The 27,649-nt window shown below is 34.1% G+C and overlaps 1 protein-coding gene across 8 annotated transcripts in view; it reads right to left on the reverse strand.

Moving 5' to 3' along the window:
• Positions 1 to 27,649, reverse strand: part of LOC141457783 (uncharacterized) — a 93,994-nt gene that overhangs the window by 25,363 nt on the left and 40,982 nt on the right. For 4 of the 8 annotated variants that reach the window (XR_012460543.1, XR_012460544.1, XR_012460547.1 and 1 more), the window contains exons 4-6: positions 9,658 to 9,879; positions 1,543 to 1,775; positions 211 to 499 (exon numbers count right to left, since the gene is read on the reverse strand). Coding sequence is in view for 2 of the 8 variants with exons in the window: in XM_074135033.1 (XP_073991134.1) it covers positions 26,938 to 27,103 (166 nt within the window). In the remaining 6 variants the exon portion in view is untranslated. Of the gene's footprint in view, positions 1 to 210; positions 500 to 1,542; positions 1,776 to 8,019; positions 9,880 to 26,065; positions 27,104 to 27,649 lie in introns of those variants that run through there. The other 4 variants (XR_012460546.1, XR_012460548.1, XM_074135034.1 and 1 more) reach the window with 3 other exon arrangements.

The raw sequence follows: 27,649 nt of genomic DNA on the forward strand, positions 1-27,649 counted from the left end.
AGACAGATTCACGCGGGCAGAGATAGAAAAAGGTAAAACTCTAGACGAACTGGTAGCCAATTCGCTTGTTTTTCCCCTTGTATTTCAACTTCACTTTTCCAAATGAAGGCTACACTTTAAGTTTATTGTAACTCTGGCCATAAAAGTAGGTGACAGAAACTGAAAAAGTAGAAAATCAAGCCAATTTAGTGTTTTTCCTTTATATTTCACCTTTCAATTTCCATCCAATTGTTAGTGATTGACTGGATTCCATCCAATTCAATGCCTGCTCCACCTTGGAGCCTGGACTTGTAATAGCAACATCAAGAAACTTCAGATAACACAGAACCAAGTTCGTCAGACTAGCAACAGACTATCCTAGAATTGACTCACTCCACAGAGACTGCGTCCATTATTCCCCGCTACACTGCTATATCCAAAATCGTCTGCTCAAACTCCTTTCCATCCTAGACTGCCATCCCAATCCACTATGCCGCGACATGGCCTCCTACAGATCCTTCTACAACATACAGACGCAGAAGACTAAAACATATCCTACTCTAACTCTCTACACTATCTGCAGGTTTTTCCTCTCCTTTTTTCTCCTGCATTCCAATCCTCCTCACCTAACTTTTCTCTTACTTCACTTAGTTAAGGAGGTTGAAATGCATTTATACTTCATACTTATTTTATGTATATATTTATTATAATAAATATTTATTCTATTCCAATTCAATTGATCTTACTAAGAAATATTTACAAAGAATTCGTCTAATAATGAAACTGACTAATTTATGGATGCATATTTTCATAAATGTCCTGAAGAGTCGTATTGGCCTTTTTTTGGCATCAAATCTGATTCAGTTTTCTTTTCTGTTTTGTTCAATAAACAAAAAATCAATCATTTAGCTTATTTTTTAAATAATTATTGAACAAGAAAGATAGAAAAAGCTATAAGAGAAAAATTAGCAAAAGAAGGTATATCTAAATATTATTGAGCTGGTAAGGTTTCAGCGAAGGGTATAACATTTCAGACTGGATAGATGCTGAAGAGGCACAAACCAGAGAAAAGCAGAAAGTCAAATTTAATTACATTCACGTCGAGGAGTGGTATAGTACCAGAGAAAGCTTTTGAAAGACGCGAAAAGGGCGCTTGTACGGCGGATGAGAAAGGCGAGAAAAAAAACTCCGGAATGCCTTTTATGAAAACTCAGCTCAACTCAGTGGAAAATACTTTCCTCGCCTGAGCTTTTCCTTTTTTTTTTTATTTATTTATATATAGAAAACATATTAAAGAAGCTGTACTTGAGCGTTGTGGTTTCTATCCTTTTTCTTTACCACTCTTCGCACCATCTCTTACTGAATGCGGCAGTTACGGGAAGTAGTTGAAAAATATAGGCAAGAAAGATGGTCACGAAAAGAGTTTTTTTTTTTAAAAAAAAAAAAAAGCAGTAAGCAAAGCGAGCAGCACAGCCAGCAGACGATATACCATTCCCAAGTGTTGGTTAATGTTTTTTAGTAAAGCACTGAAAGATGATGGAAATATAAAAAATAAGTACCAACCTTATGATCGCATTCTATGTCCAAATTAGTGCTGTCTCTTCCTCTAAATCTGGTCTTTTAGTTACAGTCTCCCATTCTAGGCCCTTTATGACATTTCTTTAAATTAGGGCAGCATTCTCTCTAAACAGGCTTGGTTATATATAAGTTAAAACCTTCTTTGAAAATAAAATTATCTTTCAATGCTTTTGATACGCTCTTATTTCTTGCAGCTTCTTATCAATCTTGGTAAAAACCTATTTAATAAACAAGAAAAGGATAAAATATAACTTATTTCTATAAAATAAGTCTGTACTTCTAATTTTTAATGATGAGAATTATAAAATAAAGAAGATAATATTTTGAGAAATTTATAACGGTAAGATGATTTTGTAAGAATGTTAGGTAAATCACAACTTTCATCTTTTATAATGCTGCAAGAGAAAGAACTGCATCTCCTCTAAGTTCATTGTTTGGAGTTCTCTCTTCTTTTTTTTATCTAAAAATAAGGATGTAAGATTAATCTTTTTTTATTGTTCTTAATCCTCAAGCATGCTTTGTGCTTTGTTCCAACAGTGGCGACGATTCTTAATTTTCAGCCAAAAGGACTTAAGTTTTTTTAAAACCAGATTATGAATTTAAAAAATATGGTGCAAACGCTGTAATGTCTCTCTTACGTTCCTACAAGGTGTGGCTATTAAATAACGAAACTATTGATATAAACCATTTTATTTTAAATTTATACATATTTAGTTATTATCACCTTCAATATACACCCCTCCTCTATCCCTACAACGCTCCACGTGAATTTACCATTGTTCGAAACCGTGCTGGAAGTCTTTTTCTGTCAGCTCCTGCATGACGCGTGCCGCTTTTTCTTTCACAGCTTCAACGGACTGAAATCTGCGTTCCTTTTAATGCAAATTTGACTTTGGGGAACAGATAAAAGTCACATGGGACCAGGTCAGGCTATATAAGGCGGATGGCCTAAAACTGGGATGTTGTACTTGGCTAGAAACGTCTTGACAGACAATGTAGTGTGGCGCATTGTCTTAATGCAGAACCCATGACTTGTTCTTCCACAAAACGGGTCGTTTTTTCCTTACTCTTTCATGGAGTTGAGCAAGTACCTCACGGTAGTAATGTTGATTAATTATAATCGATATTTTCATCCGTTTTGGACGTGGAAGGGCGACCCCGAGCGGTCATCATCTCCGACGTCTTCTCCCGCTATCTTGGAAACGCTTGAACCACTCAAAAATTTGCGCACGTGATAAACATTCATCGCCATAAACTTCTTTTAATAAAAGATAAGTTTCAGTAGCGGTTTTGCCAAGTTTCATATGAAATTTCACGACAATTCGTTGCTATATGTGTAGTAACATGTTTTCGGCAAAACGAAACTAACACCTCTTACTCAAAAGACGGTTCCGGTCAGACAAATTTCTCTACAAACCCGTGAGACGCTGTAATCGAAAGAGAAGGCTTTACGCTACCCAGCTGTCAGTCGTTAGGATTTGGCGCATGCATAGTTTTTCTGTAGCAGCATCAGTCTCGTTATTTAATAGCCACACCTCGTATTGATGCATTTTCAAATCTTTAGTTAGTTTTAGCGCCAATAAGGATAATTAAGATTTAAAATTGATCTCAGTAAATTCTCGTTGGACAAATTATTTGGCCGCAGCAGGGTTCTCTGTTCCTTCAGTACAAAAACTTCAATATGAAGTTTAACAAAGATTTAAATTCTCTTTTAATTATATTGCAACTCAATATTTTCTTGTAAGTTCTTTTTTTAGCTGAATTGGAGACTAGAGACAGGATGAAACATGTTTGTTCATGCTCGGGTCAGTTGAAGGTTACGATCCAGATTGACTAAGAAACAATTTAAGCGGAAAAGTATCTACCAAGCAGGATTTCCCCTCGCAGCAACACTATTCATCTACCATATCTTTTTTGGTATTTTCCAGTGTTGTACACATAGAGCCACTCTCTGTACTTCAATTTGCTTCAAAATAGAACCGCTAGAATATTTGGTACCATCAGGAGAAGAAGATACCAGTATTTTTTTTTTTTTAAATAAGAAAGGGCAAAAAGGTTGGGAGTTTCATGTTTTACTTTTCAAAAGTCCTCTTCAGATAGAACGAAATGAATCAATAGCATGAAATACTGAACTACAAGCGACTCCCTTTTTGTGATTATAGACGTAGAAGTGAAAAATGTAGTTTAAAATGTTCAGAACATAAGAATTACAATCAATTCTCAAGGTTGATCTGTCAGAATAACTGAAGAAACTGAATGAACAAAAACAAAATACGAGGATACGCGTATACTATTGATTTAGTTATAGAAACCGGATTTTATATAATCTAAAACAGTTTCAAAATTTTTGTATCTAGGTCACCCAAATATATTACCAGGTATTTTGCCAATTATTACTGATGAACCACACTTCCTTAGAGGTTTTATTAGGTATTATGAGGAATAAATGAAGTAAGTTGTTAATTCAAACTAAGTTTGAATGCACATATATATATTTATATACGAAGTATATAAATTATAATTGGATGAACTAGATACTTGTAGGGGGTCACTTCCTGAAGTTTCTACACAAACTGCGAGCTGTCCAAGTGAGCGAAAACTTAGTGGAGAAGTGCGCGGCCATTGGGAATAAATTACTAAGTTGTAGGTAAATGACTTTGTTGACAAGATGTCAAATTGTGTAATATAGTGAAATTTGTAATAAACCACAAAACTATCTAAGTTTGCGATGAGGTTACGATTTAAGTAAAACATTTGTTGGTAATAAATATTAATTAATAATGTTTTCCCCACAAAGTTTTGTACTTCTATGCGCGTATTGTGCAATTGCTCTTTAAATCAGTACAATGAAGCTAATCTCCAGGAACGGTTTGGACTGCCTATTGTTCCACCCTCCCAAAACAGCTATCACTTAATGATGCATTTCTATTGGCTGTACAAGGGAAGCCATAAATGTGCATGCTGGCAGGCATCGATAAGAAGGTCAAACTGGCTGAGAATGGTCCAAAAACGGTGTAGAAAACTGTAAACTGGAATGCTTAGATCTGCGGCAAAATCAGTGTCTTTATTCATAGACAAAAATGAAGCCTGGTTACCCATTGGCCATGAATAGGTTGAAAGGGTTTTTCTTTTCTTTAAAGGCCCTTCGCGTAAGATAACAGCAGAGAATTGAGGACCGCGCCAATAGGTTTGTCGACCTAAAAAAGAAGTCTTAGATTAGATTAGATTAGAACTGTAAATGGGATGGGACCTACGCCCCACGGCACCGCAGCCACAGAAGACTTATTGTGCCAGCCCTTTCTTAGTTCTAGTAAGCGAATCCTCCGCTCCTAAAGAGGTTGAGGACCTTCCCTACTAGTTCTTTTTGCGCTACTATCTCCTTTGGCCTCTGCGTTCCAAAGGTTTCATAGCGCAAACGCTCGATTGTAACGCAATCGAATAACAGGTGAGAGACCGTTTCCTCCTCTTCCTGACATAATCTGCACAACGGCTCCGAGCTGATAAGCCCCACCTTGCGCAGATGACTCCGATGAAAACAAAAAGTATACTTACAAGCCTTTTAAGTATCGGCTTACTTGGAAGATCCATCAATGCGACAGCCATCAATAATTTTTCTAGCTTAAAAAACGATACAAATCAGATCCAATGTCACTGCGAGAAGCGGAGGTTTCTTAAACCGAGCGATGAAACGCGTGGGATGATGAGCCTTTTCTGCGCTGCAATGGGGGCCTGTTTCGGGCATGCGTGGGTGTTCCAATCCATTGTTAACGGTAGCTACAGATTCTTTGTGGACAGATGTGTTGACTAGAGCTTTGTTCCAATACACGCTTCTCTTATTCCATCCTATACTTTTTTTTTTTATTAGTTAAATTTTGCTCACAAAACAAGGTAACGTAAGGGTTACAATCTCATCATTAAAGTAAACAAGATTTATTTCTGAAAAAGAGAAAAAACAAAAACCAAAAAAGGAGCGTACAACCATTTTCTTATTTGCTGTGAAAATGAAATGGAAAACACAAGACCAGAAACAAACACATTAAAAACAGAAAGAAGGGTCCAGGCTAGTGAGGATGTAACGCCATAAAGGTAACAAAACAGGCTCATTCATTTAACACGATCGCGTGAGTTTACAAAACCTGTCTCGTTTCATTAATCGAAATCTATTTGAGTAACGTACGGAGAGCGGCTGTCCTTGTTTTCTCCAGCTTTAGTGGACCTCCGACACCCTTTTGCTGTGGATAAAACCATTGAACCATGTACTATTTAATTAACTATACAGGACAAAACATCTACACCACATTGCCAGAGCCAATACTGTCCCGCCAGCAGTACGCTCTGTTCACATTATTCCCTGATGGCAAACATGTAACCTGATCAGAATAAAACAGACAACATTAAAACCAACCTTTCAAACAGTTCACTGTTCACAGATTTCAATACAATAACTATCATTATGTTGTTGTTATGCAGTAATTATAACGTTCATTATTGTTGCATACTAGTTTTTCATTTAGTTATATGCAATTTTTTCGCAACCACTGAAGAACTGCAGACTTTACACTATTAAAATTTATAAACTCTAGCGACAGTCCTCATCCGATAAAAAATAAATAAATAATAATAATTTCTTGATGTCGTCACACTCAACTAACTCCCGTAAAAACTGCGCTCTTGATGGAATGAAGAAATCTGGACGTACCTAAACTACAACCAACCAATATTTTCTTGAAGGTCCACCAGAAATAGATGCTGAATTTCATCAAACTGATTACAGTGGACTCTTGTTAGTAAAAGGCTTAAAACATTTGCGGTAATTTGTGAGATTTGCAGACAAATAGTCCCACAAAAAAAGTGCCGAAAGGTCATCAACGTTGATCAGCTAAAAAATTCAGCGCAAGGACTTTTATTATTATTATCATTGAATGATGGTTTTGGTTTTTTCGAACGTTGTTGATGGATGATAGATTTGGTGAATATCGAGGTGCGGTCTTGAATGTCATCAACAGTTGATGATATACTCGTAGCTCTACACCAAAAAATCATTATCATTAAACTAAGGATTCAAGATTGGCGAGGAATCGGTCAAATAAAATACAAACTCGTCTTTTTGCCAACGTTTCGACAAATATATTGTCTTCTTCAGGGCCTGGATATTAAAAATACAAAACAATTATACAGATATATACAGGGTGACCAAAGTTATATGCTCCACCCACTTTTTTTTTTTTAAACGGCGGGAAATTTCGAAAAAATAAAAAACACGTATTTAATCATTTTTAGTCCAGTTTATTTTCAGTGATTGACCCATTTCTTTAAACTCTTGTATCTCGAGATACAGCATCCAACTTTTGTTTTTCAAATGGAACGTTATTTTTTTTTTGCATATTTTTGTAGTATTTGAGCTCCTAAAAACAACAAAATTTTTTTTTTTGAAATCGGTTAGGTTTTTCAAAAGTTATGGTAATTTAAAATATGAAAAACAAATTTCAGTTTATTGTCAAAATTACGTTATTTTTTTAAAAGAATCTTTTCAAACTGGGCACAACCAACGGATAGGCAAGCCAAAACTCTGGGACTCCCACGCTTTGCTTGTAGCAGCACTTATGGTGGCGAAGTCAAGATCTAGGCAGGCTAGAGTAATTCGACGTTTCAGATCATCGACTGAAGCCACGGGATTAAGGATACTTTACACTTTACTTTTTTAGGTATCCCCACAAAATATAGTCCATTTGGGTTAAGTCCGGAGATCGAGGTGGCCTTAAGCACTTTTAATGGAAATTTCTGTCCAGGTAACCTCGAACAACTCTCGCATTATGTGCCGGGCAACCATCTTGTTGAAAATACATATCTAGCCGACGTTGTAGATGAACATCTTCAAACGGAACTGGCAAAATGTCTCTTTAAAAAAAGTTAGATACCTTACACCAGTTAAGTTCTCTCTGTAGAAGTATGGGCCGATTAGTTGATTTCCTAAAACTCCACACCAAACGTTTATAGAAAATACAACCTGAACGTCGAATAACTTTAGCCTGCCAAGATCTTGACTTTGCCACCATAAGTGCTGCTACAAGCAGAGCGTGGGAGTCTAGAGTTTTGGCTGGCGTATCCGTTGGTTGTGCCCAGTTTGAATAGATTCTTTAAAAAAAATAACGTAATTTTGACAGTAAACTGAAATTTGTTTTTCATATTTTAAATTACCATAACTTTTGAAAAACCTAACCGATTTCAAAAAAAATTTTTTTGTTGTTTTTAGGAGCTCAAAAACTATAAAAATATGCAACAAAAAAAAATAACGTTCCATTTGAAAAACAAAAGTTAGATGCTGTATCTCGAGATACAAGGGTTTAGAAAAATGGGTCAAACACTGAAAATAAACTAGACTAAAAATGATTAAATACGGGTTTTTTATTTTTTCGAAATTTCCCGCCATTAAAAAAAAAAGTGGGTGGAGCATATAACTCTGGTCACCCTGTATATACCTGCTACTCCAGTTCTGGCTCTTAGTTTCTGTAACTCAACCAACCCGCATAGCTACGTAAGTTTTCAATAATTATAAAGAATTTATTGTATTTTACTGTTTATTTTTGTATTACTGATTTTTACTGTTTTTCTATGTTACTGACTCTGTAAATTGTTTTGTATTTTTGTACTTGTAATATCCAGGCCCAGAAGAAGACAATATATTTGTCGAAACGTTGGCAAAAAGACGAGTTGTTTTTTTTTTATTTGACCGATTCTTCGCCAATCTTAAATCCTTGGTTTAATAATTTGCGGTCACGAAGCCTATATATTCATTATTATTATTATTTAAAAAAAAGTTAAATTTATATTTAAGCATTAATGTAACCAGACTCTTTATGTAAACTTGTACAAATATTTACTTAATAACAGAATGAATTGTACAATAAACTTCTTTACTATATTTCTACCTATATTATACAGCCTTTTAGAACATTTATTAAATATAAATATGCGAGTTTCATGTTAATAATAGGTAAATGTATAAAAGAAAAAAGTTCATTTACATACTTTTTCATTTGCATAAACTTTTAAATATTGTTTCATTTATAAAAGTTAAAAAGCGATCTTAATTGAGATAGGAATGCAAAAATGGTATTTCGCCATTAGTGCGTTTTGCACGTAAATAGTTCTTTAATTTTAATGAATAAAATATATTTTGGGTATGGTATTTTTTTTTTTAATTAATTTTAAATATATTTCTCTCCGCTTTCCTGTAGCTATGTACCATTTTCTCGAGTAATATTAACAAAGCGCCAGCTGGATGAAGATGAAACCATGAGATCACTATTCCCTTTCTTGTGCTGCACTCTAGTGAGCACAAACATAAACTCTGATCATGTATTCTCTTTGATAGGTTGCACTTAGTACAATGAATAAATAAATTTAAGGAGTTTTAGCTTGAATCTTGTTGGCATTCGACCTGTTAAATTTACTAGCTTCATTTTCTCTCTTTTGCACATGCAAACTGAATACATTTGGCTGTTTTCACTGAAATTATTTAGAATAGTTATCAATGAATCTGCCAAGAAGGAGGATAAGAAATGATTCAAGGAGCTCTGGCCCTTCGTATAAATAAGTTACTGGCAACATAACTGATAACCATAATTATATCAAAGATGCCTACCTAGTGTCTCTATTCCTTGCTAGAAATACTTCAATAGCGTAATTCGAGCAGGAAAAGGCTATCAGAAGATTCAGTTACCATCATCAAACCACAAAAGATGACCCAGAATTCACAGATAGCCTGTTTGGTCAATGAATAATAGAATATGTCAAACGGTTGCATGTATAAATAAGAATTCATATGGATATACCCTACTAAGAAGTATTCTCCTAAAATTTGTTACATCTTTTAAGAGTGTATTGGCTACAGGGAGTGGTTTAAGCCTGATTGTCGGCTACTACCACCACTCAAGAACTATCCTGGAGAGTATACACTCTTAATGGAGGAGAGTCGTCCATAGGACAACTGGGTGGCCTTAGGAAATGGTTATTCTTACTTCCGGATCCCCACTATTCATGGGGCTTAAGTGAAAAAGCCTGGGCAGTTTACCTGAAGCTGAAGAGAAATATACCCACCTAGGATTATTCTGATACCATTAATTTAGATGAGTTTCCTTCAGAATAACTTGGGACGACGTGCTAGTACTGAAGTGATTCTCTCTGACCGCTGGCTTCCTGCTCTTTCTAGAAGTTCACTAGAGCATCTGGTTTCCATCAACTGGAGCTGTTGTAGAATAAGTAATCCTCCTGGCACCAGTGAGAGAGCACAATACATCCCCAAATTGACGGCCAAAATCTCTTTAACATAAGAAAAATTTCAATGAGAATTAGAAAAATGGTATTAATCCTAGGTTTTCTGTCAGAAAGATTTTACCAAATACAAGGTTACTTCCATCAATCACTGCAGTTCGTCCGTACTCTGCGGATTTCAGATTGTTGGCTGAGATTCAGATGTACCAAAAACCCTGAGATTTTTTTTCTCGATGCCTTTTAAAGCTTGATTTGATTTTCAGTTTGCTACAGGTAACAGAATTTGACAGAAAGCATCTGTATCCATACAAACTCGAGATAAAAAGAGTGAATATTTTCTCCATTTACTACCACATTTTCAAGGCATCTCCACTGGTTATAGGCATCCAAATCCTTCTCATATCCAACCAGCTTTGTCTTGGGTATTAGACCTTGCTGCCTATTTTGAGCAGTGAACTGAACAGGCTTCCAGTAAGTTAAAATTTAAATCCTGCCCAGAGGTACAAACCAGTGGCAAAGCCAATTCAATCTTTATTGAGGAAGTAATGTACGTTTTTATCCCCACAATCTGATGCTCAGAATTAACAATTTTTTTTTTGTTTAATCATTTATTTAGTTACAATCAACGCATTGCGTTATAAGTAACAAGGGTAACAATAAGCAACATTCACACATATCAGAGTGGAGAACTTACCCAGCGGTAACACTCCAATAACCTTCTAAATTCTATTGACTCTCTTCATCAGAGAGGAGATCGCGAGGCCACTGTCTTTTTAGACGTCTGCAAGTATGTTCTTGAAGATAGATGTTGTACAAGTGGATTGTGATGTGTTTGAATGTTAAGATGGAATTGTCTGCACTATAGGAATGTTCAAGTCTGTGTGAATGGTTTGATTGGTGACGTAGAAAGGAGCGTTTACTATAGAGCGAAGAATTTTAGATTGCAAGGGCTGGGATCCTTTGCAGATTTGAGCGTTTTGGTTGAACCCCATAGTTCGATGCCATAAGCCCAGACTGGCTTTAATATACTTTAATAAGTCTTCTGTTGAACAAAAATTTAAATTTGAAATTTAAAACGTCCATTACACAATGAAACACTCCCGGATTTCAATTAATTTATCACAATGATTACTTCCTTTTAACATTCTTGTAAAAGGTAAAAATGTTAAAGAAGCAAAAAACTTAGCTACAAGCAAAAATCATTTCTAAAATACCCCAAGAAGAATTGCTACTTCTGGACTCTCTTATTGCTTGCTATTAACACAGTTTCTAAAAGGAGGCCAGCTGCTGACAATTGCTCTAGCAAAATTAAATTACGAATTAATACCCACCCCCACTTGTCTATAGTATTGTACCCCAGCAAAATTTCATCTCTGCATTTTCTCATATAGTCCACCTCCAGCCAAAAAATCTCTAATTCAACAGTAAAGTAGTTAAAATTAATTGTTTTAATTAAAAACTTCAAAGTTGTACAAGGTGAGTCTGATTAATCATTATTCTGAGTTAAATAATGGTACCTATCTTTAAATTATTCCCTCCAGGGACATCAACTTAACTGTAATTATGTCTTCTTTCTTTCATTTAAATATGCCATAACTTCAACTTTTGTTTTTGTAAAGTTTGTTGTCTATAAGGACTTTTAAGGCTATAAGCTTTAAAAAAAAAAAAAATTTGGTTAATTATTTTAGGGCGGCTAACATCATGAGAAGGGCCAAATGATTCATTCCTTCAATTATTATTTGCTTTTTTTCAAATTAAAACTGTCCGGTAGGACGGTTGTATAAGGGTTGATCGTCAAAAACTGCTCGAAAAAGCGTAACGTTGAAAAACACCCAACTTGGACAATTTTTTTCTCTTTTTCTATATAAGATAAAATTCCCAAACTTTCTTTAAAATAAAGGGCAAACCCTCCTTTATAACATGAATATATGGGTTTCGTGACCGTAAATTGTTAAACTAAGGATTCAAGATTGGCGAGGAATCGGTCCAATTAAAAAACAAACTCGTCTTTTTGCCTACGTTTCGACAAATATATTGTCTTCTTCAGGGCCTGGATATTACAAATACAAAACAATTATACAGATATATATACCTGCTTCTCCAGTTCTGGCTCTTAGTTTCTGTAACTCAACCAATCCGCATAGCCACGTAAGTTTCAATAATTATAAAGAATTTATTGTATTTTACTGTTTATTTTTGTATTACTGATTTTTCTATGTTACTGACTCTGTAAATTGTTTTGTATTTGTAATATCCAGGCCCTGAAGAAGACAATATATTTGTCGAAACGTTGGCAAGAAGAGGAGTTTGTTTTTTATTTGACTGATTCCTCGCCAATCTTGAATCCTTAGTTCTCCTTTATAACAGAATTTTTTTTTTTTGCAACAACCCAGATCTAATAGTTTTCGAGAAAAAAGTTAGCAAATTTTATCTAGAGATAATACGAGTAATACCTTCTCACTAGAATGCTGTCTAGTGTCTACTAAGGATGCTGCTGTTTTATATGAATAAAATCAGAATATTGGATCTTAATTGTCTCAAAAAAAAATTTGATTGAAATCCATTTTTTTAAATATCATTCGCTGGTTTGGCGTGAGAATTGAGCCCAGTCCAATCTCCCTAGTTCTAAATCGTACGCTAAAGGATTTTGAAAATATTTTTACCAACATTTTTGACTTCGCGAACTAACAAAATCATATCTAATCTTAACACAAAAGCCGATCGCACGAGTTGCAACTGAATATAGTTGAATCACTGTCTGAATCTTCCAAATTACTCTCTGAATCGCTTGAAATTATTCTACGAGTAGATCTCTATTTCCTGGTTTGATAATGTCCCCCATCATGGATATCAAAATTGTCTTCTGAACATTCTGATGTGCAGTATCAAGATGAAATTCATTAAAAGCATCTTCAGTTTCCTGGGACATTTTATTAAAGTCTTTTATTATATTACAAAGATAAATTACAAAATAGATATGGAGTTGTTATGCTGAATACAAAAATTGTAAGACTGGAATTGTAGATGTGACTATGCTATCAACTGTAATCCAATATGGCGTACATTTTTTTGAACATTTCATGAACCGTTTATCAGCATTATTTTTAGCAATATCTCTTGCTTTCTCATCTCCTAATTCTTTTACTATCTATTATTTAAAAAGTATAGTGATAATATACAGCGAAGAGTAGCGGGCATCAAAATATCTAAGTACTTAATATACTTAAAACCATGTATTCAGTAATCCATTGCATTGCATTGTCAAACGGGGAGATTTCCCCGATCGGTCGTGCACTGACATTTTACAAAACGGAGAGATTTCCCCGAGTGGTCAGCAATATGTTAAGTCAAGCTCCAAATCTAAAATCTGTAAGAATGACTGTACTACCTCAAACGTAACTGAAAGTATAGATCACTGAAATCATTATAATCAACAAATAGACAAAGAAAACTTTTATAGAACATTTTATTGCATTCCATTATTTATTTCAGTAAAAACTGTGATAAAAATAGAAATGGGTTAACTAGTATTCCCACAAGAAATACAAGTAGCAACAAAGTAAGTGAACTGGGTATAATTTGTGTGCTGTAAAAGCAATAGACGCCGTCATTTACTAAAGAAAAGAAACCTAAGTATATGGTGCATTCTCTGCATGTAAGATGTGGCAAAACTTTTGAAAATAAAACAAAACCATGGAGCTCAGTATTTCCTCTTCTTTAAACCACAATCTCTCTCTGTCTCTACTCCAACATAGTCTTAATGGTCCCTTACTCTAGAAAGAGACAGAGAGAGAAGAATAAAATAAATTATGTTGGCTGTCGTATAATTTAACTGGTGGAAACGCCGATACACACATTCAGTTTAAACACTGCTTGATTTATTGTTGTTGTATAAACTGAGCAAACAATTCAGTTTTGTCTGCCAGCCTTTTCACAGAAACCAGAAAAACAAAAAAAAAGAGAGAAGCTGCAGAGAAAGAACTCGCTCAGTTAAATGAAGTGTTAAACCATTCCAATACTGAGAGAGTTTATATATTTCAGTGATCATTACAAAATAAAAGACATCTATGTAACTAGTCGATGAATTACTAGTTATAAATTAAAATGAAATAAATTCACTTTCTTTACTAAAGCTAGAACACATAAATATAGAAAATTAATAGTGTAACAACTAGCCGTCATTACAGGCGGTAAAGTTAAGGTGCATATCCTTTGGCCATTAACTTACCTGATGCAGTGCTGAAAAAATTATTTCAAGCTAGTGCAATCTTTATTGAATGTTGTATAACATTTGCATTATGATTTTTGCAAAATTATAACTAGAAATAATGGAAAAACACTCTGTATACAGGGGTGATCTATTTAAAACGCACCAATCGCTAATAACTTTTTAGAAAAGCGGAATTTTGAAAAAAAAACCCACGAAGTATATGTTTTTTTTGGTCTAGTTTTCAAATTTTCCACCCCCCGATGCTGTATCTTCTTTTTTGGCGGAGTTACGGCCAAAAAATTGATTGGGGTTTCATCAGAACCACTGGTTTTGACAATGACTATGAAAACTAGATAAAAAATTGTGAAAAATAACGTTTACCATGTTTTGATATCCCTAATATTTGTTTTGGGAGGTCCTGTGACTGCAAAAGATGTTATTTGTGACGCAAAGAACAATAATAATAATAATAATTGAAGATTTTAAAGAATGTAATGGAACGTAATGGTTGTGGGTGAATCAGGATAAACTTGTTTTATCAACAAATAAAAGCAACCATGACATCATTTTAATGTACCCCGTGTGCAAGACTTCTTGACCTGTGATTGCGGTATATCTTAGCAGAGTGTTGGTCTAGTGATCAAGGCTTTGTAAGTGGGAGATACCTAGTTCGAATCCCGCATCTTATTAAAAAAAGTATTATGTTGTATTAAGTATTATGAATGACTGCAAACGCGGGATATTTCTTGAATTATTGGTCAATGCATCAAGTAGTGTATTCCCAGTGTACAAATCACTTTTCCTCAACCTATGGAACTTTATGGTACTACCAAGCGTTCAAACCATCTAGAGAAGACAAACCTTACAATCAAACATCTCTTGCACAAATTCTTATGGCTCCTGTATCCAACCGAACCATTCGTGAGTTCTATTTGCAACAAGAAATCCCATCGTCCATCGAAATCCTTTTTAATCCGACATCTCTCTTCTCAAAAAAATCTTGACAAGAGTCAGTGGTATCGTGGTTTGCTCGAATCTATGTGCGTTTATAGCTATTTAATATTTCTTTGCGATATATGACCACTGGGGTACTTTTTCTCCTTGGTATTTATTATGTTGTACAAATTAAACAGTAGTGTTTATGGCTAATTCCTTGATGTTGTACTAATCAAAATAAAAAAAAAAAAAATATTCCACTGGATGGATCGAAGCACAAAGTAAATCTCATCAGCAAAAAATCAAATTAATACCGTCGTTTTTACAAAAGGAATGGTATGAGTATTAACACAATAACTTTGTTATTGTTCATTTCAAAATATGATTTTCGTTTTTCAGCATTTTGCAGAAATAATGCGTTAGAGTTGATGAATTACATTACACTTCCCTAATCAGAATTAACGCGTTTAAATTGCTAAATTCTCCACAAATATCTAAATGCCACATTTAACGACAATATAGGACATCATGGCAAAGCTTGGTGCATTAAGATGTGAGCAATGAATGCAAGTAAAAGTGCATGGAATTTGAGATATCGCATTTGAATTAAATCACTGTTAAATGGAATCTTAAGAACGAATGGGTTTTTCATGTTGAAAATGTGTTAGAAAGAGGTATTTTGGATTGAAGTAAGATATTTTGTAGGTTGGAATGCTTAGTTGAATCCACATTTCTGGACTCGAGTTCGTAAATTGAGTCTAATAGTCTCAAGGAATTGGTGGTAATGTTTTTCTTTAGTTGGTTTTCATCTTCATGTGAATGAATCCAGGATAGATAATTGGGTTTTCTAGAACACTAATTACATCTATAGGATACTCTAATGAGTTCTAGTTCATAAAGACTGGCTGGGCTAATTAGTAACTTCTGAGAGGAAAGGTTGCTCTTCATTCTTTCCTCTTTAAGATTGGTACAAAATATTGTTTAAGATTACTTGCGCATAAAATAAGGCAATAGACTGTGCCGTTTATTGATTCAAATCTGCTGTTAGCGTAGCTCTCGCAATATTGTTTCTCTAAAGCATATTCAGATACCTGCTTTCAACTTTTTTGGGCATTGTAGCTTAAGGAAACTTCTTTCTTAATAAGTATTAAGTATATAAGATCAATATTATTAGTTTGTGTGTGGACAAAGAAATATGCAGTTATCTCTAGTCATTGTCTGTGGGAACAAGGTCTTCTCCTTGCTGAATCTAATCTAAACAAAGGTCTGATCATTTTGCGGAAAAGTTTTTGATTCTTATTAAAAAAATGAAGAAAAAAAGTTTTAATGCTAAGAACCGATTGAGTCACACGAAACTTTACTGAATATTTATATATACTTGTTCATCTTTTAGTCAACTCTAAGATAAAGTTGAATAAGCCAGTAAATTTCTTTTATTTTATTACAGTCAAGCTCCCCTAAGTTAAAGAAACAAGCAACAAATAATGGATTATACTTGAAGGGGTGGAAAAAGAAGTTTCTCGTTAAGCAAAAATAATTTAATAAAAGTAAAATTTCGTTATAAAAACTTAGAAAACAAACCAAAGAACTCGTAATAAAGTTGTTCAATAATCAGAATTGCCAGAAGAACTAGCAAAGTAGAAGAGGGATGAACTTTCTTACTGAAAAACTAGGGGATTGGTTGCTAAAAAAGAAAATTATTCATGTAAATAAACCAAACTAAAATAATTCATCTTACTATTTAGTTAGGAAATACTATGAACCACAGGGACGGATAACGAGTGAACTACATTTGTAAGTATTATTTTCAAAAGGCAATTATGTTTTGTAAGGTAGCCTAGCTTGTTTGGATTGGAATTAATCTTATATGCATCGATCTATTAATTCTTTTTCTTAAAAAAAAAATACATACTTCCTGCTTGATCTATGCTAAAAGAAAGCATCGGCATCCTGTATTTTTATATCTTCACTTTCATTAACGATTTTAGATTCTCGAAGCTGCATTTTTGTCTGTATGTGGAAGATATGTGTTTTTCTTAAAATGAAGTTAACTTAATAATAATAATAATAATAATAAGTAAGTTTATTTCACATAATACCATAAAAAGAAAGAAATACATTCATTAATACATATGAAAACTTAATACGGCAAGGATAACCGTCTGCCGGGGTTTGGTTAGATACAATTATGGCAGTGCCTTATATAATATAAATCCAACAAAATATTACCATTAATTTCAAAATTTATTTACTACAAATTTAATAATAATAATAGTGACTATTAACTGAAAATTAAAAAGAGAAAAAAAGCATAAGAAAAGAAAAAAAGAAACGAAAATTTGAGAGAAAGAGAGAGAGATAAATTACAATTTTGTTATTAAATACAAATCAAAAGACATCCAAAACTGCTAATAGATAAAACAATTCATTATTGAACAATATTTATATTGTATTCGTTGAAGAACTACTGAATACTAAATCTAGGGCTAGTGCGTTTATAATTAACAAATAGTATATAAGAGAAATTTAAAAATTAAATTCATTTTTTATTATTCTCCTGTATTGCCATGCTGCAACCACGTATCTAATTAGGTGAGACCAATCAGGACCGTTCAGCAGATTGAGGAAGAAACCGAACGAAAGAAATCTTTCCCCAAACACAGATAAACGGTAGGGAGCAAGAATAGGGCACTCTGCAACAAAGTGAAAGGTGTCCTCCTTTACCCTATAATTACAAAGAGAACATTCCTCCTCTCTGTCAAGGTTGTAAGGTTTATGGTTGAGGTTCAGCAATTCTCCTCTCAGCTTTAATATCCACCTTATCTCAGTAATACCGTTTTCCATCCCGCCACCACCAGTCAAATCTGCGCACCTGACCTCGTGGTCAAGCAACTTGTAAATCGTATATCTATGTGAAGCCTGCGCCCTTTCAAGTTGGTTCAGCAAAAAACCCTTCCTCAACCAAGCAATAATGGACTGAAAGCGTGAAGGGAGTCCCTCTCGCTCCAGAACGCTCATCCTCAGATTAACCTGAGCCCGCTCAGCCAAAACGTTTCAACTTTTAGCCCATGATATACCCACTCTTACGATCTCCTCAGCAACTATCCTGGGTTAACTTATTATCATTTCAATAAATAATATTCTCTTCAATTCACATTTTCGCTGCAATTACAAGAAATAACACATTACCGATTCCACACAAAAATCTGCAAAACAGAATCTACGAATAACAGAGAAAACAGAAAGCTAGGCTGTACAGTCTTTTAAGATTCTCATCTGCTCAGATTGGAAATGACATCTAATCAAAGCAACTTCAGTTGATTTTGAAAAGCTCCAGATTTCAAAGCTGTTCATTGTTTTTAAACAGACCAGATGGAGATAGCATTGGTTTCCAAATGTTTGACACTTCGAACAAGACAATTTTAACCAATTTTAGATCCTCTTGCTTGTTATGTTAAACGCTTTTTGTGCTGCTAATTCAAAATATACTTACGGGAAATTAAAATTACGTTTCTCACGTGCCGATAATGTACATTTTTGTACCAGCAACAGCGAAATAAGACCAATCTTTTATTGATTTATATTTTATTTTAAATCAAAAACTGTTTATATTTTTTTTATCTTTATACTTATTTTATCCTATATTTTTCAACTCCTTAAGTTTAAATCCTCCATCCATTCCCGTAACACTAGATCTCGCTCATCTGATCTCTATATTCCCTCTCACCGTACCTCATCCTTTGACAAGTCCTTCCTAATACGTGCTACCTCTCTCTGGAACTCCTTGCCATCATCTGTCCGCCATGCTCCTACCCTATCCATCTTTAAATCCCGTCTATTCAGTTATCTTCTTTCTATTCAGCTTCCTCCGAAATTCTAATTGTTTTAATTTATTTCCTTAATTTCTGCTGTTATTTTGATTTTCACTTTTTGTAAATACTTATTTATTTATTTATTTACTGTTTAATCACAGGCCAAACTGTTAAGGCCTCTATTTGTTCCTGTATTTATTCTTAGGGGACAATTATCCCAGAATAATAAATTTCTTTTCTATTTCTATTTCTATTTTTTTGTTTTATTGATATTTAAGAGAACATTTTATCCCGGACGTTCCGATAAATCGTTCCACAAATAAAGAGCTGAAGATGACGTATTGATCGTCGAAACGTCTAAAATGAAATATTCTACGTAAAAAAAATGCACGGGATAACGAGGCAAAATAAAAATTATAACAGATTTTTGTAAATATAAGAAAATAAACAATAGTGAACATTCAAGAGAATTATTCCTTCAGTCAGAGAGTACTTCATTATTTCATCCCGTTTATAACAGTTTTCCTGACCGTACAACTTGACTATTTCTTATGGAGCCATTATGTTATCGCAATTTTTCTTTAAACATAAACATGTTAACGACGTCATAAGCCAGTACTTATAACAACCAATATTTCAATATAAAATATTGCTAGCAAAAACCAAGCTGTACAGGCCGAGAAAGTTGGGAAAGCAAAAACAAAAAACTGAGTATAATCCAGAACAAGGAACATTTCATATAATACGATTTATAAAGATTAAAAACAGAGGATACGATACCCAGTGATCATCATTTGTAAAATCCCCTTCTACCAATTTGATGATTACAAAACATTTTGATGTTTTGCAAAGTGTTGGTCATACTTCCAACAGTAAAAACATCAGCAGGTGATGATGTGATTACCTTCTTAATGGCGCTGTCGTTTAGTAAAATAGAATATCTTGGGCTTTTTGGTATAAATGTTGCCATTGTACTGGAGTGTTTTTTTTTTTTCTAACATGATACAAGAGGCGCTGGAATTTTAACGATGTAAATCCCATTGTTCATCGTTGAAGTTTTATTCGAAACTCAGTCTCTCTCGTTTTTTATTTTTGTTCCATCAACATTGTTTAAATTAGCCAATATTTGAAAGCACAAAGATTAATGATGCAGAGTAATGTTCTGAAAATATAAATTAAGAGCTGAAAATTTAGATCATTCCAGTTTGGATTGGTCAAAATCTCTTACATTTTTTTTTTATTTTAAGCGGATCTTAACGCCAAACAACCAAATTAGGCGACGTGGGTAGAGGCGGAAGTGCGATTACCATTTTACTAATTAAATATGAAGGTAGCACAACACGCTGGGGACTTGATCTACGCAACTCTCGTTGACTAGTCTGAATAACTTCTCCACTAAACCCGACGCCCTACCTGCAAGCTGGGTTATTGATAGGTTTATTCGCTTTAGATATCAATTTTATTTGGGAGAATTTCCATAAAATGGGGTAAAAAAAAACAAAAAAAGTTGACTGAAGCATGATAAATAAGATTAAAACCAAAGATAAAAGAAGGTCTTCCGTGGGTGTTGTAGCTGTAGATTCTTGGAGTGATTAGATGGTAATCCACAGGTGATTTGTTTGTGAGATTGCCATCACATTCGGCTACGTCAGAAGAAGAGAACAAAATTTGAGATGGTGAATGCCAGGCTTGTCCATGGGACATATTTTTCTGTCCCATCCCATCCCATCCCACGGGATTCCCATTATAATATTAATATGGAATACAGTTCAAATAAAATTATTAAATTTATGGAAGTTTACGCTTAGTGTCTACTAAATAGGACTACATGTACAAAGAGACGCGCAAAACGACAAAATTAATTAACTTTAACACTCAAAAGTATAATCTAAGTACGACAATTCAGTATCATTCTATCGACTACCATGGGAAATACAAATGGGACGTTTCCCATGGGATTCCCATGGGAATAACATTCCTATGGACAACACTTGTGAATGCAGAATATCGTTAGTTTCTGACGTGTGTTATGATATTCGTGAACTCAGTGTGAGGTGTAAATGTTTTCTGATACTAATTAAGCTAACGTTAAAAAAGGAGTTGCACAAGTAACTTATAAAGAACAGATGTTTGTCATTGTGTAAGTCACTTGATATTTACTAGAAGAATTTTTTTAATGATTTATTGTTTAAATATTTTAAAAATAAATAAAGGACACTTTGGGAATTAATTTTGCCTTGTTATTTTATATTTTATTACCCAGAAGCACTTTCAGAAAAAAAAATATACATACATTTATAATAAATGTATTTAACTTAGTGTAATATGAATATTTATTAGGAAACATTTTGCAATATACCTGTTTTTATTACATTTGTCAATAAATCAGGTAGGTATCCGTTGGCTTGCTATGTTGTTCATGACCTACATCCCTTTTGAACAGATAACTTAATTGTATAGCGATAGATAGATCTTAGAAGGCTTTCTAGGCGGTAATACGATAGTAACTGTTAAGTGTTTGTGTTGTAATTTATATAAATAATAATATGTAGTCAAGTCAGTAGGCGCAAAATACATGCAAGGCGTTAACTGGGTAGAGTGTCGTAAGCAAGTTGGAAGCCAGGCTAGTCTCTTTATTTTTTATTTTTATAATACCCAGTTCTTAACCTGAGGAATTCTTAACCAGACATTGGTAAATAATATTGCATACTTGTTTACAGTAGACATAAATTCAAAGAGTTTTTATTTATGATTGCAAGCGCTATCATTCAGATAGTAGAATAAGATAAGATTTTTGTCTTGACTGAATGAATGAGTAAATCTTTGAGATATTATGTGCAAACCGTTGGTGTAAAGATTCTGCTAAGTAATTAGACGGGCAAGAATAGAAATAAAGTAATGCCTATTTTTTTTTCATTCAGGCTCTAGATCCTTATTACCTAATTAGGTGTTGAGGACGGAGGCGACTATCAAACATAATTTAAGGAGAGTAATAATACGAATACCAAAGCAATATTAATAATAAAAGAAAATTAGTTATCAAACTGCAGATAGTGCAGTAAAAGTTTGATCCCAGTAACAAATATACATAAATGTTACCGTCAAATGGAAGAATGTCAAGATTCACTTGGCGAATGCTGAGATTCACTAAGTACTCGTATGTCTGTGAAAGACCGAATATTTGGTTTAAGTTGTAGCAATAAATAAGACTGTATATCGTCAATCACGTAATTAAGTTCATTGATGATGTTATTTTGAATTTACTGTTCATTTTAAGTTCAACAGTTTACAGTAAAAGCTCTTTATTCGCGGGGTATATGTTCCATAAATATGCCGCGAATACAGAAACCGTGAATACGGAATGGTAATTTATATGGGATTATAGGGTGATACGTTCCTAGGGGACAAAATAAAAAAAAACCAATATATAAAAAAATCAATTTAATTGAAGTTTTTGAACATTTTGATTAATTATCTTAAGGCTTAGGCAATGGTTTGAAGAATTTTGTAATTTTCTCTTGCTTGGCAGTTTTAAAAGCTTTTGTTTGCAGTCAAAGTTTGAACTTACCACTACAACTACCATCAGGTTCTTTAAAATGAGCGTAAAGATACTTTGCTTTCTCCCGGACCATTGGACCACTCAGGGGCACCCTTTTTTTGGATGCGGTCTTCGATCCATAATGACAACGCCACTTCCATTTTTTTCTATTGCTGGATCACGAACAATTGCTTTCATTCTGTGCGTTTACATTCTCAAAAACACCGATCGCGGCGAAGGCGGCTTATGTCAAAGTCCTCGGCGATATCATTTAACTACATACTTTAGGCAAAGTTGTAATACTAAGATCTATTTTACTTTTTTTATTAGTCCATTTGACGGCATTTACAAAGGATATTGGGTTGGATACCTATTGGAATCCTTTTATTATCATAGTGTACTTCCGCGAATATCCGCGAATATAGGAATTGGGTCGCATTTTTTTAATCCGCGAATAGTGAAAACGCGAATGAAGGAAGCGCGAATAAGGAGCTTTTACTGTATTTACATGAGCTGTTACTTAAGCTTTCTTCTATTTTGAGCTATATCGTATGTTTTAGTAATAAAGTATGATTAAAAAACATAACGAAACGATATTTTCATACCAATAATAAACTTAATTATACGATTGACGTTATACAATATTATTTATAGCAACAACTTAAATCAATTAAACTAAATATTCGGTATTTCACCAAGCGAGTCTGTGAATCCCTTCCAACAGTCGTCACAAAGTGAATCCTATCATTCTACAATTTCGGTCTTTCACGGTGAAATAGATATTATATCTGTGGAATCATTTTACTCAACTTGAAAGAAGTTTCGGCTTTAATTATTGGAAAGAAATCAATGGATCTGAAATGGATTGGGAACGTCCAAGGAGTACAGGACAAAATTTAGGATCTAGGGGGTCATTTTCAGCCGCATGAAAGAGAGTAGATGCACTAATGCGTAGCTGAAACTAAAGAACAGAAATTAACGCAGTGAGTTAATTTATAAATGTAAGAACTTTTCATTTTCCAGATCACTCTAAAATGGCACACCCGAATTTTTGATTGAAAAAAATAAAATAAATAAAATTTTATATTGTTTGTTTTTAAAATTGAAATAGGAAATGGACAGAAGCGGCTAGACAAATTAGCCAAAGAATATGCCGAGGTCCCCACATAGAACTTAATTTATGCAGAGATTGGCTGTCTGTGAGGGCAATGTTTGTCCATTGGGCGGTTCTTTCATATAATTGAAGGCTGCCAATCTCTAGACAGGATAATGGCATGTTTTTAAAGACGGAGAAAAGAAGCTCTGGGGATATATACACACACTGCAGTATCTCAACTTGTCTTGGGTCGTTCTCATTACTTCATCCACTTTTTATTATTTGTATTTTTTTTATTCTCTTTCTTACTTCGACCTTTCAAACATACTTCACTTTCGTCAACATGCGATTTATTGTTAGTTATTCTTCTCCTTTAAAAGTTTTTTTTCTTTTTACTTTTACTTTAAATTGATATAATACAGCCGTTGTTAAAAAAAAAAAATAAATAAAAAAAAAAAAATAAAAGTAAAAGTAGCCATTCTTTTTACCATCTACTGAACTACCATAAAAGGCAGAGACATCTCTCAGCACAAATAGTTTTCTATCCTGAAATTGTTTAACGATTTTAAATGAAAATTAAATTATACTTACGCGCAGTCACAACTTAATCACATGTCCAGTGTTCGTTAGTAAATTATACGTATATTTCTTTTAATGTTCAGTGCATGGTGAGTTAATGTTTCTTTATGATTATATTGCAGCATCTTTTTGTTGTGGTATAACTTGTCTAAAGTTGTGTTAACCTTATTTAGATATATGTTGAACGAAAGTCGGCGCTTTTTTTTTATTTTCTAATATAAATTAAGGAATACCAGGTGATCCTCCAAGGGGATTGAAGAGACGATGGCCTCGCGATCTATTCTCGTCATAAGAGCATACCTATGTCCAAGATAATGCAGTGACACTACTGGGTGCCTTCTCCACACGTATACCCTGATATATTTTTTTATCATGTACCACATTTGCTTGTTACAACAATTGTTGCAGTTATAAATTGCAATAAATAACAAGCAAAAAAGATGAGAGATAAAGACATAGTGCATGTAATGAACGACGGACCATCCAGTAATGGTCGCGTGGCCACCGCCGCTTTAGTCTGCGCTGTGGATTTGAAGGAAGTGTTATAGTAAGTAGACATGTTGTGGATCAGAGAGTTGTAATGACAGTTTAGATTTGAGTGGAGTTTTGTGTATCCGAGATTGGGGCTATTTCAGTAACGAGAGGAATATTTAGATCTGAGTGTATTGTGTGATTGGAGACGTAGAAGGAAGCGTTAACTATTGTTCTCAAGATTTTAGACTGTAAGGTTTGAAGGCGGTTGATGTTCGATTTGAGTTGTATTCCGTACGCTCTATATTGGGGCAAGTAGAGCGGTATATAGTGTTCTTTTGTTCGTCAGGGTCAGTATTGCACATTTAAACAATGTGCTCCCTCTGTTTAGGGAGCAAAAAGTGATGCATCTGAGCAGGGTGCATTCGTCACCCATTTCCTACCAAAATGGTTGCATATAATTTAAGAATGCTCTGGAACAGTTAATCTCCTCTTACGAGAAGTTAAAATGACGTCAACATTTCACTTACCATTTTTTATTAAGTAGAATTTTTTTATTTTCTTAGAAATAAAATTATCTAAAATTAAAAAATTAAAAAAACTGGGTAATTACTTCAAAAAAACTTTAAAAACAATGCACACTTAAAAATTCTACTACTTGTGTTGACAATTTGTCAATTTTGTACAAAAGATGTCCAATAACTGAGCTGTCCTATGCTCTTCCTCTGGCCTTCTGGCCTTTGAGCTGTCTATAGAATCGCCTGATAATGGCGTTCACTCTACTAAACCTCTCTGTTCAGATTAAGAATTTTGAAACGCTTTTACCTAGCTATATTTAGAATCTTATTTTGTCGATGAGTAGATTTAAAACCGGATGAGACTCATACAAGATCCTCATTCGGCCTGTCTTGGCATATGCCTCAGAGACCTGGAGCATCTCAAAGACAGACGAACACCGTTTGCAGGTGTTCGAGAGAAAACTGCTGCGCAAAATCTATGGCCCAGTACGTGAAGGCACGACCTGGCCAAGTAGGAAGAATAGAGAGTTATATGAACTAATGAAGGAACACCCCAGTAGTAGCCTGGATTAAACTAAAACGGCTGAGATGGGCGCAGGCCATGTGGCGAGGCTGAGTGCCGATGAGATTCCCTCCAAACTGCTGCACCGGGACCCCGGATAGGAGAAGGAGGGTAGGTAGACCTAGACTGCGTTGGAATGATGGAGTTGCCCAGGACGCGAGGAATATCCTCGGACTGAGCAACTGGATGGCAGTCGCTAGAGATAGAGACGACTGGCGGAAGCGTATTGAGAAGGCCAAGAAAGAAATCACTGGGTTGTACAGCCAGGAAAGAAAAAGAAGAAGAAGAAGAAGAAGGAGATGTGACTCATACAAACTTTTTGGTGACAGTCCCCGGTCTATCTTGAATCAGGTAGGGAACTTGCACCTTCTGCAGTCGCGTAGCTACAACTCTTCTTCACTATACCACGGATCAATAGAAAGGTGAGAATTTCAAAAGACAACATTGTTAGAAATAATAAATGAATGTAATACCAAAGAGTTTATTGTAAAAGCAAAACATTCGCAGTACCACTGGTTTAAAGTACTTATACTTCTCTTTGGAACATAAATACATGACTTATAACAAAATGAGGTTTATTCTAATAATATTTAATTAAAGTAAAATGTGTACTACAAGACTTATAATTATAAACCATGGTCTTCTAATAGGATATATTTATGCTAGCTTTCTAATAGGAAAGAAAATAAATTTTCCATTTTATGGCAATATCCTCTACATAGAGATATATTATGAATATTTTGAAAAAGCTATACTTTCTAGACTAGAATTGATGTATTAAAAGAAGAACATTTCGTGAGTCATGTTCATTTATATACACTTATATTAAAGCTTATTTGTTAAAGACAATTTTTTGTTTGTAAACTTTAAGTATAAGTAAATAAATATTTTAATTAAACTAAATATTAAGTTGCTCTTATCTTTAAAATCTTTCTGAGTATTTAGTTGAGGAATCTTTAAATTACTTCAAAGTCTGGTATAGCTAGGCTTACCATAATTACGAAGAGCCAAACCGGGACGCAGAAAAGGAAGAAGCTCCTTTTCGTTTTGCTTTTCGCTTAATTTGTGTTTTTCATATTTGAAATGCAATCAAAATTATTAAGAACTGAAAACATATTAATAAATGTGCGCGGGGAAACGATCGGCCGGGGTGTCGGTGTTGTTCAAGTTTGACCGGGACGCCGGGACAGGGATCTCAAACCGGGACCATCCCGGTCAAACCGGGTCGTATGGTAAGCCTAGTATAGCCATTTTTTTTTTTTTTTTACCTTAATTGTTTTCCATTGTTTTCATGATTGTTACATCCATCATTGTGGATATAAATGTAAAGTGGTAGTAAATTTATTAGAAGAAACTTTATGATCCGACCTTCAATCTGTCATATTCAGACAAGCAAAGTCCTTTGAACAGCATTAAGTGCTTTGACTAAACTCATCTCTCTGTAAGATCTTCGTCCTTCAGAACCAGGTGACCATTGATAGTACGTATAATTCTCAAGATACATATGTACAAGCTCAACTTGCTTTAATCTGTTTCGATTATTTGAATTTCTAATAAAAAAATATATATTGTTTATAATTATATATAAATATAACAATAAAGATAATATTGTATCTGAGCTACACTTAAAAAGTCTTTACGTTAATTTTAAATAGCACATAAATAAAATATCGGTAATTACCCAGATTCACGTGGCGTCTGTATTATTCATTCCGACTGATTTGAAAATTTTTTGGCTGTAAGATCTAGAGAAAAAGTAAGCAATATTTTGCTTTACACTATTCAAGCAATCCCAGCTAAGGCTAGAATAGTAGGTGAAAACGTGTGCTCTTTGTATATATATTCAATAAATTAGGAGTTAACTAAATGTTCTTTGTCTGTACTGTTAATTTCAGGTGTTCGAAAATTTCTAGTTTATTTTATAAGAGTAAGCTGTATCTAAGTAGTTGTTCTCTTTACTTTAAATTATATGTATCTGTCCTTTATATATCATTATTCTAGATTTTAATTATTTTCGAGCAATTCAGGATGTAATGGTTTTAATTTGTTACTTCAGTTTTATATATTGTAGTGCATGTGCAGGACAGTCTCCTTGC

The sequence above is a fragment of the Rhodnius prolixus genome, unplaced genomic scaffold (genome assembly GCF_049639745.1).
Source record: "Rhodnius prolixus isolate KJV_2025 unplaced genomic scaffold, Rpr scaffold_5, whole genome shotgun sequence".
Classification (NCBI taxonomy): Eukaryota; Metazoa; Arthropoda; class Insecta; order Hemiptera; family Reduviidae; genus Rhodnius; species Rhodnius prolixus.